Raw genomic sequence first — 14,576 nt, forward strand, 5'->3', positions numbered from 1 at the left:
TTCTGTATGCAAGATAAATTAATTGAGCTACTTTTTATTTGCATTTAAGTATTTCATCTATGACTTACTTGAGTACAATTTTCAATTAACCGTACTTCTACTTGAATAGCCTATATCAGTCTTCCTTTCACCTTTGGGCATAAAGGGATACAACAAAATCCAAAGGGCGATGTGCGGAGGATCATCATCAGTTTTTGTTTTGTCTGAACCCTCTTTGACCTCTGACCTGCTGTCTGAGTGCATGTAGTTTTATGGCTCTTTGTAAAAAAAAAAACAAAACAAAAAAAAAAAATCCTCTGAGACGGTGTAAATCTTCCCAGAAACACACAGCAAATAGTTTGACACGTAGAGCTCTAAAGTTTAATTACAGGTAAGTGCATTTTACCCAAACAGCTCTTTATATAGTTCAGACGTAGCACTTCACCGTGTATACATAGAGGTGATTTATATAGCACTGTCTGCTGTTTCATAGTGAATAGACATGATTAAAGAAATCACATGTGCCAGTGGAAGAACAAGGAATTTGTTTATTAGATCAAGAAGCAGGATCAGATCAAAGTTAACTGCCTTAATTCAGATTAAAAAATATGAATGAATGAATAATAATATTAAAAAGTTTAGAACAGTGATTCTTAACTGGTGGGTTGGGACCCAAAAGTGGGTCGCGGATCTGTACTGGGTGGGTCACGGAAAGCTGGCCCAAAAAAAAAAAAAAAAAACTTAATGTCTGTCATGTGTGACTTGTCTTTTATTTTGAAAGAAACTTTTCTTTTGACAGACATGCTGTGAAAAGCATGCTGCACAGCAAAATATATAGATTTATGTTTTTTTTTTTTTTTAATTATATATGCGTATTTTCAACAGCTGTCTTTGAAAAAACTAAATTTGGTTGGTTAAATAAAAAAAAAGAAAGAAAAAAAAGTGGGTCATGATTTGATGACTGAGGCAAAATGTGGGTGTCAGGGTGAGACGAGTTGAGAACCCTTGGTTTAGAAAAAGGCCAGAATCAGTGCTTTAGTCCCTCACTTTGACTTAAAAAAAAAGAAAATATATATATATATATTTTTTTTTTCTATTGTTTTGCTTTTGACTTATTATTTGACACGATGGAGATAACATCTCATGAGGATATATGCACTTTAAGACCTGTGTGTTATGTGCTTGTCTGTGAAAATCACTGCTCTCCCCTTTAAAACAAGTACTGGTAAATAAGTGTGTAAATACATTTTAAAGCAAATCAAAAATCAAGATCATGGCTAATATGAGCCAGGGAGACGTTTTGTAAAGGAATGGGAAGCATTGGATAGAGAGAGTCAGGGTGAGTAAAACTGAGGAAAGAGAAGACATGACTAAGCCATAAATTAGCATGTAGTAAGATGGGGATTTAGTCCGTTACGTGCATTGAGTAAATGGTAAGATATGCGTCTTTGAGCTTCTTCCTTCTGTAATATTAATAAACGAGAGTGTTTTTTTGTCTTTTTGGACATTCAGCAGGTAAATTAGTGGTCTCAGTAGGTCATGGGCTACGGTAGATATCCATGCACTATATTTTTATGACGCTTTAGGGTGTTCTGAACATGAAATCACATGTTAACATTCCATGCGTTGGGATGAACTTGTTGTTTTGGCATATTTGGTCATATTTTGTGATATATTACTTGAATTCTAATCTGTTTTAACTTTGTGAGGTAATGTAGTAGAAACTTTTAGTGTCACAGTTTAAATTACGATTAAACCTGAGATATGAACTTCACAGAAATAGGCAGTGTCGAATGTGAATATTATATCGAATAACTCATTAAAAAATTTAAATAATTCAAACGAGCAGAAGCCCAGCTTTAATTTGGTACCCCATTTGTTTGTTTTGTTAGTACACAGATACCACGTACGACAAAAATGTTAAACGTGAAAATGGATTAGGAAACATATCGATTCCAAATATGCTTCAAGGGTACCTCTAACAAGTTCATCCCAACTTATACAATGTTAACATTTGATTTAATGTTCAGAACACCCTAAAGCAGTGGTTCTCAAACTTTTTGGCTCAAGTTCCCCCGTTGTCCGACTACAACATTTTGCTTAGTAAACTGATTAAAAACAAGTATAGAGCACAATGATGGAATAAATGAGTGATAACACACATTTGAAAGAATCTCACTTTGTAAATAAGTGGGAAAACAAACAGTGGTGCAGTGCAGTGGTTCCCGACCTTCATTTGGATCGTGACCCCATTTTGATATCAAGAAATTCTGGTGACCTCAAAGACGTGTTTTTTCTAGAATTTTTTGATCATGTTTCAGCTCACACACACATATATATATATATATTTTTTTTAACTGCATTCTAGTTGAACAGGATTTATATTGACAAAGAAGTGAAAGTCTAGAAATGCGGTTGTTTAAGAAAAAAAAAAAGAAAAAAATAACACATTTCTAAAATCAGTTTAAATGTTTCAGAAATTTCAGGCAGCCCCTTCTAAACTCCTGGTGACCCCACATGGGGTCCCCACCCCATGATTGAAAAACACTGATTTAGTGGCTCCTCAGCATATTTATTTCTATAGATTTGATCACTTCCTGTCATCTCATGCCTCATGACTGACACTTTATTTGTTAATTTCCCACTCTCTCTCTCTAAGTACTCCCTGTAGTGCCATTGCGTACCCCTAGGGGTACACGTACCCCCATTTGAGAAACATTGCCCTAAAGCATAAAAGAAAAGATGGTGTCGGACATGTTTGGGGGCGGGGATTGTGCACGGATAGCTATCGCATCCCATGGCCTAAAGCATTTTGTGAAGGCCAGCACATAAAGAGTCTGACTTTATTCCCTGTGTAACCTCACACAGGCGGATTGAGCGACAAGCACCTGGATCTCACTTTAAAAAGGATGAGCCTGAGACCAAATAACCTTTGACCCCGAAATAAGACTTAAGCACATGCCTAATAAACAGAATGTCAGTCCAACTCACTTTGTTTGTCTTCGTTCTGACAGCTAACTAATTATTGCACTTGTCACAGCAGATGTCCAAATCATGACAGGATAATGGCGGACTTGATAATTTTTTGCCTAAAAGATCGAGACAGGGGACAAGAAAAAGGGGGTTCATGATCAGAGGCTGTGGGGCCCCTCGGGTTCCTGCTGGCTTGGACTCTGGTGTCATTTAACCCAAAGGGGGCCTCTTTCAATCTTCAATCCAGCTTATTAAAGCAAATAGGGCTCGCCAACATGTGGGTCCAATCCCTCCGCCCTGCTGTAAGGGTAAACATCGGGGCGCATGTGAGGGTGGGGGAGGATGAAGGAAAGACCACCACCTCAATGAGCAGGAATTGTGAGCGGCCCCGCTTAGACCTGCAGAGATGTATATTTAATGACATAGTTGTAGAGAGAATGGCAGCATTCAGTTCACAGAGCAGAGGTTGAGGGAATGTTTGGCGTGTCTGGATGATCCATGTTTGGAAATGAGGTGTTGTCGGGTATCTGGTGTCACCTAGAGTTTTGAAAGTCAATTCAATGTTTAGCTCAGCTCTGCATTGAGTCTGAAAAATGGATTAAACAGCTACTGTCTGAACACACACACACACAAGCACGCACACACACACAAATGCAAACACTGCAATCTGAGGTCTCCATCTGTGCATTTATGAGTCAAAGAGGGGTGAGTTTAGATATGTTATTGTCATAGCCTCAAAGCACTGTATTTGCTTTGTGCGTGTGTGTAATGTGTGTGTATTAGACCATGTGGGTGTTCGTGGACACTTGTGTGTGTGTGTGTGTGTGTGTGTGTGTGTGTGTGTGTGTGTGTGTGTGTGTGTGTGTGTAACCCCCCCTTTGTGTTTGAACAACCAGATAGTTTCCTCTCTCATGTGTTTGTACTCCCACCTTAAGGATGATATGAAGTGAACATTTCTACCATACTTTGGCTATTATATATGTATTTATGACAAAGTAAATGTTGCTAATATGTTATCTACTTCATGTATGTTTATCATGGCCAGGAAGAAATTTGTGTGTTGCTTTAAACAGCAAATAGCAGTTGAACGGCCTTCTTAAACTGCATTTATTTAATTTTATTTATTTATTTTTATTATTTTTTTCAAAATTCGCTTGTAATAGCTGGGTTTCTTTCTTTTTGGAACTCAAGTTGTGAATATTTTCACCCCATTTTGAAGTAAAAAAAAAAAAAAAAACAAGCTAATTCAATGTATTACTCATCACTTTTTGTCAACATCCCCTTTAAAAACACCAACAAAAAAAATCAAAGCAGTGATGTTTATAGTTGCTGCAGGTGGGTTCTCATTCACTCCTCATTGTGAGCAGTGTTGTATTTGTGTGTAAAGGTTCTTCCAGAGCCTCTGGCTTAGTCCCAGGTCACAGAGGCCTGAGGATGAAGCTGAGGGGCATCAAAGTCGTGGGTGGGCTTCACCCACACGCACACACAAAGTGGATAGGACCCACAGTTTGTTATCTGAACTGAAAAATAGCAAATAAATGCCTCCTTTGATTGCAGAGAGAAGCATGAAGCAAAGACTGGTGCTACTCCTACTTTCTTCTTCTGAAAGAACATAAGATGTGGCTGAACGTTGGACAGTGCTCCTCTGTGTCACAGTCATCCCCCTGATTCTCTTTGACGTGTTTATGTTTGTAAAGTGTGGTTTAGTTTAGCCCAAGTACTTCTAGGCATTACCTGCTATCAGCTCTGTGCATCAGGCTGCCACTGTGATCACAGTCACACAGAAGTATTGAGTGACACAGCAGCAGACACGCATGTCCCAGTCACAGCCTGGTCCCATTAGAGGCCATTTCCTTCCAATCATGCAGGAGACCCTCTGATTGGCTGCTTTGATTGATGCCGAATGTGTGTTCTGGCCTGCTGGGGTCAAAGCGCACGAGGCCATGCAGAGGTCACCTGATTACCGTACATTTGCTAACAATGAATCAGTGGGATCGAAATTCTGAGTTTTTGATGTGGGTTATCTGATTCATAAAGAGTCTTTATTAATATCTTCAAGATGCAGCGTTCTTTTGTCATTAGTCGATAGTATTTATGTGTGAAAAAAACACAGCTGCATGTGGAACTTTCCATTCCTCCTTTCCATTTCTGTTGAAAAAGTTTTAACTCTTTATTCAACACATGCTGTTTGTCTTTTGTTGCATTACAACCTCTAATTCCTCAGTGACGCCCTCCATGATTAATACTTCCATATCAGATGTTGTTGCTGTAAATCAGATTAAGAATGAAAAAGGAAACCAAGTTAGATTCTTAACATCTTACAGTCCTTGTTTGAAGCCTAGCCTGATTTGATTTTTTATTTCGTCCATAATGCAGAGCTCCTATTAGTTTGTGTTCTATGCTTACTCAATAATTAGCAGGCTTGGGGTCAATTACATATTACATATTTCAATTACAATTTCATCTTCAATTAACCATGTTCAATTACAATTAAATTATGATTACGGTGACCGGCATTTTTTCCAATTAAAATTAAAATTATTTTTCTCCCCCTAAAACTACATTCTCAATTACTAAAGTTCAAATTCAATTAATCACAATTACTGAGCCTTTAATAAATAACCCCATAATACTCAACCTTTCTCTTGTTAGCTTTCCATTAGCATCTGTAATGATAGCCAGTCAGTTTGACCCATGTCTATAAAATACACTAAAAAAAAAAATATTTTTCATTTAATTTGTTTTTCACCTCTTGGTTAGCTTGTTAGGCTTTCTAATCAATGAAAATATTGGTATTAATATTTTTGATGTGGATGCCTCAGCCTGTTTTCTGTCAGTTTATCACTCAATTTTCATTGATATATATATATATATATATATATATATATATATATATATATATATATATATATATAAAAAAAAGATAAAATGATCCTCAAGAGAACTGAAATGTAGTGGGAAAACTTGATATGAAACATATTTTGATAATTGTTAACTACTTACTGTATGTGTAAGCCATAGAACAGTAACATGGTTCCTCAGTTTTGCATTTAATTGGGTATCGATATAAGTTTATAACCTAACCCTAAGACGCTACGTACGTGTACTTCGATAAACGTACCAATAGCATCGGGGGTTGTCCGTATGGCAACCGTACAAATAGACACTTTCTTAATTAAAATGTAGTTTTTTATAGAATTTCCATGCCAATTACAATTACGAAGCCAATAATCTGATCTCAATTACAGTTTAATTATGATTTCAACTGCAACAGAGAGAGAGAGAGACAGACAGAGAGAGAGAGACAGACAGACAGACAGACAGACAGACAGACAGACAGACAGACAACGGGATACATATGTGTGTGTGTAAATTAATATATGTAAAATTCTGTACATAACTCACTGTCCCATTCGCCTTCAATGAACACTGTCAATAAATGAGAGCAAACATCATTGAATATTGCTCATCTATTACATTGTTTCGACGATAGTCATTCACAATTCATGTTTTGATTTTTTTTATCTGTTTATTATTGTTTAGGACAAGATGCTGCGTGTGTTTGATCCCAGAGCCCAGCTGACTCCTGTTCAGGTGAGTTCCAATAAAAAGTGTTTTTGATTGATGGTTTTTCTGGTCTAAACTCACTAATTTAAAGAATCTACACGTTTCTTTTCTTGTTAATTTTTGCATGCTCACAGGTATTTTAATGCAATGTAAATGCTCTTATTTTTGAGGATCTCTTTAAATGTGCAATCCTGCCACAAACTGGGTGAAACATGTGACTGGGATTCTGTATCAGTTGTGGAGTCGACCTCCCACCGTGCTGTAATTTTCTCGATGCTCCTCGTCGGCTCTCTTTTGTAAATATGAGGAATCCTGCAAAAACATTACAGGCATGAAATATGTGGCATAGATCAGCGTTAATGCCCCTGTGTTTATTCTTCTTTATTAGTGCAGATGTAAATGATGTAGTTGTAGCTGTTTTTGGCTCAAGAACTATAAGTAGTCTATAAGAACCAGGAAAACAAGACACAACATACAGTGGTTTCTTACTGTACATGCCTTTATAAGGTATCACTGGGCTCTTGCAGTGCACAGGTTTGTCTAAACTCAAGCAGAGTTGTTCTTCAGGTGGGTTAGGTCACATTTGCAAAGGGCTTTTTAATGGATTTATTTTGATTTTGAGGTTCTAGAATTTCAATATTATTACCTAAAAATAAACTTCCCTAGTGCTATTTTACAAATAAATCTATCATCAATACTTTTAATCTTTTTATGTTGATAAATTGCTTGCAAGGCACGACGACCAACTACTATTTTGTTGAAAAGGGTTAAACAAAAATATATATATTTTTAAATCTGCAAGACTGATTAACCAAATTCAAAGTGAAATATTAAGATCCAATGTATTGTGATATTTCTTAACTCCTCCCAGTCCTTCAGACCATCCAGTCCCTGCAGTACAGCCTTTAATGTACTGGTTCCTTCCACCCAAAGCAGCACTGGCTAGTTGGGCTGTCTCATCTCTGTGGTGAGCATTGGACTATGTTCTCCACCATCCAGGTGGGGTATATATAGACGTTGATTATAGCCCTTCTCCTGCAGCACAGGGTAATTTAGGTCTATGATTGAACATTCAGTATAAGCTGCATCTGTAATCAGTAAAAGTGTGTGTGTATGAATGCACCAGCAGACAGACAGTTGGTTTTGAGTAGCTGGCACACATTTGGCAAAAGTGTGTCTGTGCTTCTTTAAGAAAGATTTTCTTTTTCAAACCAAAAAAAGCTCTCCTGAATACTTCTCTTACTTTTGAAGTGAATATTTGTATATTCAAGACAATCATGGTGCAAAGGGTAGAGAAAATATCCAAAAATGTCTCTCTTTTTTCCCCTCTTTTTTTCATTTTTCAGTGGAAAATAGGAAAAACATGGAGAAAAAAAGAAGGAAGAAATAAAATAATGCACTTTCTACCCTGCAGTAATGCTACCATTGTAAGATGATTACAAAAGCTAAAGAAACTGTTGTTACAGAAGCAAGAGAAACTATTGTTCTGATTGATTTTGTGTGATTGCACTTTTATTATATTTTTATTGTACTCTATAATTAAGACGTATAAACAACATCTCTCTATATTTGCAATTATTGTTTTAACATTAAATTAAATTCAACTTTATTTATATAGCGCTAATTATAGCAATAGTCATCTCGTAGTGCTTGTTTTTAAAATAAATATAAAATGTGAATATAAAATATGCAAAATACAAAATAATTAAGAAAAAAGTATGAACCCAACAATTTCACATGAGCAAGCATCAACTATGGTGGGGAGAAAAAACTGGGAAGAAATCTCCAGCAGAACCAGGCTCAGAGATGGCAGCCATCCATTTGGTTTAAAATTTAACTCACTTAACTCATTCACTGCCAGCCATTTTCAGAGCAGCCAACCCAATATTGCCAGGTGTTTTAGATGATTTTCACTCTTTTAAGACCCACAGAATATTGTGTACTATGACAATCTGAAATCTGAAAAAGAAAGGCTTTTTATGAAAAAACCTGTCAGTGACTTTGAAGCAATTTTTTTTTTTTTTTTGCTTTAGTGACACCTCAACATTGGTTTCCTACTATAAAACTACAAAAACAACATTGATACCGGGCTTTTGATGGCAAAATTATTATTATTTTGCTATCTGGGTCAGAATTGAATGGTTTGCTTACTGTATTTTGGCATTCCTCCAGGTCTCTCCCCCGTCATTCTCCCCACACGCAACTTCCTCCTTCATGCCGAGTGTTACCGCTTGCTCCGTTTTTTTTAATCATTTTCTCTCACCATTGCGACACTCAATAGTCATTGTCCACTTAGTTCCACACATGCTCTGGTCGAGTGTGAGCTGCTGGAAACTTCAGCATCAACTCTCGTAGCGCCATTTTCTGCCTCGTAAACTCTTTTCCTCTTCCTCTGAGCTCTGCCCATCACGGGTGATCTCTCATCCAAAGGTGCGTTGCTGCCACCTACATGTCACCAGTTGGTCACTACATCAACCCCAGCCGAAAAACAAAAATGTCATCTTTCGACGTCTTTGGCAGTCAGTGAGTTAAAAAAGTTTGACCTTTGCTGTGTAAAGTTACGGAGTCTTGTAGCTGTTGTAAATATTGTTTGCAAATCAAACATTTGAATTGTACTGTATTTTAAACCTAAAACGCACCATTATGTACTTTTTAATTTATTGTTGAAGGTTTCTGCTTTGTAATCCAATCAAATTACGTTGGGTGATTAATCGTGATTTAAAACTGTTGACTGAATTCAAAGATTTGTAGATTGTAATATACATTTCCAATGGCAAACTTTAGTTCTTGTGCTTTCTTTACTATTCTTCACCCTGGCCTCCCTGCTGTAGCCTCCCTACATTGGCCTCTTGTTTTCAGATGAGTTTCTTTCACATCTCTGTTTAGTTAGGCCTCCGCCCTGCTTTCCTGTACTGAGGAGCACAACTCCTCAGACTCGATGCTTAAAAAAAACACTAACACACTGACCTGATCCTAACGGGACACGTGCCTCACTGGCCACTTGTCTCCTCACCACTCAGTGGTTGTTTTTCCACTTTTGATCCATCCACAATGCCAGTGTCTTTGCTGAGTGTGTGGTTCTGTAAGTGAGTGTGAGTCTTGTGCAGCATGTGTGTTTCAAATTACAGTGCTGAAAATATCCCTCATCGTTTCATGCTGGTGCTGGTCTTAAAGCTGTCGATCTGTGGTCGCTGAAAAAGAAACAGTTTGTGGGACGCGGGGGCCAAATTCTTCATTTTGAGCTCAAACTTCTGCTGTTCCAGTGAAATTAGAGAGGACTGAGGCTGGAAGGGGTTTGGATGTGAGGAGAGAACGTTGGGCAGGGCCAAAACTAAACAGAAAGGTTTTAGTACTGTGCTATCATTTATATGCTTTGATAAAAGACTACGACTTGAGTTTCTGGGAGACGCGTGCTTCCATTTTTGTATTTCCTTTAAAGAGGAGGGAAAAAAAGCCAGTTTAAAGGCATCTTATCTGTATGTCTATTCTCATAATTGAAAAAGTGTGTATTTAGGAAGTGGGTGGCTGTGTGGGTGTATATGTTTTCATGCTCTGATTTCTCATTACAAGCAGAATAAACTTTAGGCAGGCATAGTAAGTTTAAACCATGTGTGTGTGTGCGAGTGTGTTAGGACTCTGGCAGGCAGCACAATGAAGTTCTTTGAATGTTGTTGCAAAGTGCACGTCTTATAACACTTGGAGACCCTGAGGGAACACGCATCTATCCACAGAGATGACATGAAATGGATGAAGTTACTCTTGTTTGTGTTTCTGCTTCATAAAATACTTTTACATACTATTCATTTAAATTTTTCAACTCAATTTTATTTATGTAGCGCCAATTATAACAATAGTCATCTTGTAGCGCTTACCAAAATAGAAAGACAAAACCCAACCATTCCACATGCATCAGCTACAGTGGGGAGAAAAAACTCAAATTTAACGGGAAGACGTCTCCAGAAGAACCATTCTCAAAGGTGGAGAGTGTAGCAACCTCCCGTACCAAGACAGAGCTGGTTCCAAAGGCGAGGAGCCTGGTAGCTGAACACTCTGCCTCCAGTTCTACTTCTAGACACATTTGGAACTTCCAGTAGACCAGCAAACTGAGAGTGGAGTGTTCTGCCTGAAAGATAGGGCACTAGCAGGTCTTTAAGATATACAGGAGCTTGATCATGTAGAGCTTTGTAGGGTAACAGTAGGATTTTAAACTCTATTCTAGATTTTTCAACAAGCCAATGAAGGGAAGCCAATACTGGAGATATAAGCTCTCTCCTGTTTGTACCTGTTAGTATTCTAGCTGCAGCATTCTGGATTAACTGGAAACTTTTTAGTGAGTTACTGGCACATCCTGACAGTAAAGAGTTACAATAATCCAGTCTAGATGTAACAAATGCATGGACTGGTTTTTCAGCATCACTCTGTGCCAAGATGTTCCTGGTTTTAGAGATATTATGGTGGTGGAAGAAGGCTGTCCTTGAGATTTGCTAAATATGAGAGTTAAAGGATAAGTGATTTACTGTGGTACTGGGTGACAGAGTAATGCCATCTAAAGATACGACCGGCTCTGATAATTTGTCTCGGAGGTGTTTTGGGCCAAATAAAATCACTTCTACTTCTACTAACTGAAAGAACAGTAGTGTTAGCTCCTCTGCCTTTATGATGTCCATTTTGTTTGTACCGTTCTTCTAAAGATGTGTGTATTGTGGTGATTTGTGGCCCTTGGTTGCTTGTAGGTGTGACTGTTTTTTTTAATTTAATTGCAGTGAAAAACACAACTATCATTTGACCGATGTGTTAGTGAAATGGATTTACTAAATAATAGAGGAAAACCTCTCTCCTGTGTAAATGTTAAAGCTGCTGGGGACGATAACTAACATATTTTTAAACTGTGCCTGTATTTCACCCAAAAGTTGTTCTCATCGACTACTGATGCTACTGAGTCCCCAAAAACCCACTGCCAAAGTGACACTAATGCTGTTTTCAGGGATTGAAAGTTGTGCAAAAACAATGGCCGATGTTGATATTGTGGCTTTCCTTGGAAACACCCGAAATGGGGCTGAAAATTAATGACTCGCAGAGTGATGTCATATCACGGGTAACATAATAAAGAAATCAGAACAAAAATGGTGTCTAACGAATCAGTGTTTTCAGAAATACAAGAACTCACGTTAAGAATACAGTAAAACACTTCTAAAGAAACTTTTCCACTTTGGCCCCGTTTTTCATCCTTTTTCAGGATTTCCAATCCCACAATGCAAAGCGTGAAAACCTTCCCGAAGTTCAAGTTACATGACCATTTGTCAACAAACCCAATGTTTGTGATGGAGTCAAAAAAAACTATTTGAGACTTAATATCTTGAACAGCTGTAAATAAAAAAAAAAATACAAAATAAAAAAATTAAGCAAAAATATACTTTACTTTATTAGTTATACTGTATATAAATACTGAAAGACTAATTCCTAATTCCTCTAAACATTAATAATAAAAAAAAAATTTACAGGATTTTTCTTCCTTTGCAAATGCGCTTGACCCACTGAAAATGAGTCTGTCACCCATTTTGTTGTCCCAGGGGTGGATTCACTAAGATTTGAAATAAAGGGTGGTGAACCAGTTGCGTCCCTAAATCCTTTGGTGATGCAGTTTCCTCACCTGCTGCAAGGAATTCATTAAGATTGCAGCAATGATTAGCGTATGTGCAGAAGCGGTGGAGACCGCCCTATTTGTATGAGCATTTTGCTTTGAAGAGGTGAGTGCACAGAAGCACACAGTGACATTTGAGGAAGTTATATTGGAGGCTGATGGACTTTCTGTTTTCTGCACAAACATTTAATAATGTAAAAATGTTTTTTTTTTTTAAACAACTTTAAAAATTTTTTACCCCTAATTTATTGTGGCTGCATTGTCAGGTCTGTAACTTTGCTCTAATCAGTCCATGAAACAGGTAGATTTGGTTAGAAACCATCCTATTGATCTGCCATTGATCCGAGTTAATGTAGCAACACAGTCTGTCAATCAGTCTGTGTTTTGTGTCAACCAGATTTGATAAATTGCACTGCGCCCACTGCATTCATTTTATTGCGCCCCGTATCAGATTTGCCTACTTTACATATTCATCAGAGGGAAACATGCTAAATGTATTGAGATTGTGATGCGCAGAAGACTCGCAGTCCTGATTCTCTGGGGCTTGTATGGCTTATTAACACGTGGAGTGACGTTTTGCACGTTTTAATACCCCTAAACCTTTAGTGAATCCACCCCCCAATCCGCTACTTAAGACCCTCTAATTTAGCAGATGCCAACATTCATTTGTTCAAGAATTTCTCAAAAATTTTATGTTTTAGGGAGACTTTAAACCAGCTGAATATGAAATAAAATTTTGCAATATCAGCAAATCACCATTGATGGGCCAATCACTTTTGAGACTGGAAGCTCAAAAAGAGGGATCATTCATACTCCCACTCACAAAACCAAGCAAATACCAGAAAGAACCCTTAATCCTAATCCAGCCGCAGACATAACACTTTGGGTCATTTTTGCTGGACTGTCTCACTCTGTCTCATTCTGCCTTCCTGGATTTCTACTTCTGTAAATATTCAGCTAATATCATTGCACACACTTCTTTCTTTCAGACTAAATGTTAAGGACTTGTGCGTAATTTAGCCCAGATGCTCAAATTTAGTTTTTAACTTTTACATTATGATTTGTTCTGTTTGCTCACGATGATCACTTCCAGCCCTAACCTATCTGTAATCCAAAGCAAAATTTTAGTTGGTGCACTTGGTGCATTTGTTTCTCTTTTCCCATGACATCTTTTCACATCCTGTTTGACATATAGGAGTTTTTAACATTATTTATTGAAAACTTCCAAGTTTTTGGTGTTTTATTAAGGGCTTATTGTATCTTATTGCAACTTTACACCAAATATTACCATAACCGTGAGACGTTGGCCACCTACACTGTATTTTCAATCCAATTGGAAATCAGATTGAGTCTGATCAATGAGAGGAGGGGCCTGTCAGGAAAGTACTAATATGTTTTTATAACTTGTATAAGTTATTGTTTAGCCGAGTCATGGACGAGACGGGGGTGTCTGTCTTCAGACTTGCGGTTTTGTTAGCACACTGGAATAGCCACAGGAGACTGTGCAATTCACAATACATTACAGTTTCTTTCCTAAGCATACGTGCTTCCTATGCCATGACCTGTTGATTTTTAAGTCAAGATAATACAGTGCAACTAGGGCTGGGCGATATGGACCAAAACTCATATCTCAATATTTTTTAATTCACATGAAGTCTTAGTAGAAAAAACAATTCTAGGTTAAATTTTCTGATGAAAAATGCCTTACAGACACATTTATTAACAAACAGCTGCACAATATGTGCCACTTTTAGCTTTTTCTCCTCTCAGGGACAGCACGTGTGAGTGAGTCCTGTGGTGTGGCTTGTTTAGGGGCAGGTCTGGGTTTGGATACACTCAGTAATCCATCAAACTGTTCTTTTCATGCTGTTCTGAGAAGTAACGAAAGCAGCGACTCCTAAAACAAGTATTTTAATACAAAATAAGCTATAAAAATATGCCTCTCAGAAATATGGAAAAATTGTAAAAAAAAAAAGACACTGTTTGTACTCTATGAATAATATTAAATACTTGTTTGATGTGATTTGTACTGTGTGATTGTATAATTAAAAACAAGTTAAAAAAATATAGATATTTTTCAGTAGAGGCGATATTGTCATTTTCTATATCGCCAAAATAGAAACCTTGATATATCTTGAATCACGATATATTGCTCAGCACTATGTGCAACATATTTCCTTTAAAATCAAAAGGACAACGCTGTTATTCTGTTTACTTTTTTGGGAAATCTGTGGATGGGAGGTTTACTTGAAAGTTTGTTCGAAAGACTGAAAAGTTTCAGTTGAAAGAATGGGAATAGGCAAAGAATATCTTTGATTTACCAGGGGTTGCACTACTTTACCTAATGAACGGGAAAGATGATCCATGTGTGCTTGTGGTGCTGGATCAGAAAAGAATGAGAACATATGGAGCTCGG

At 37.4% G+C, this 14,576-nt stretch overlaps 1 protein-coding gene across 2 annotated transcripts in view; it reads left to right on the forward strand.

The window, feature by feature from the left end:
- LOC114467874 (mitochondrial import inner membrane translocase subunit tim16-like) overlaps nt 1–14,576 on the forward strand; it is a 130,754-nt gene that overhangs the window by 8,599 nt on the left and 107,579 nt on the right. For both annotated transcript variants that reach the window (XM_028454371.1, XM_028454369.1), the window contains exon 7: nt 6,496–6,546. In XM_028454371.1, the coding sequence (XP_028310172.1) occupies nt 6,496–6,546 (51 nt within the window). The remainder of the gene's footprint in view (nt 1–6,495; nt 6,547–14,576) is intronic.

Source organism: Gouania willdenowi, chromosome 8, assembly GCF_900634775.1.
Source record: "Gouania willdenowi chromosome 8, fGouWil2.1, whole genome shotgun sequence".
Taxonomy (NCBI): domain Eukaryota; kingdom Metazoa; phylum Chordata; class Actinopteri; order Blenniiformes; family Gobiesocidae; genus Gouania; species Gouania willdenowi.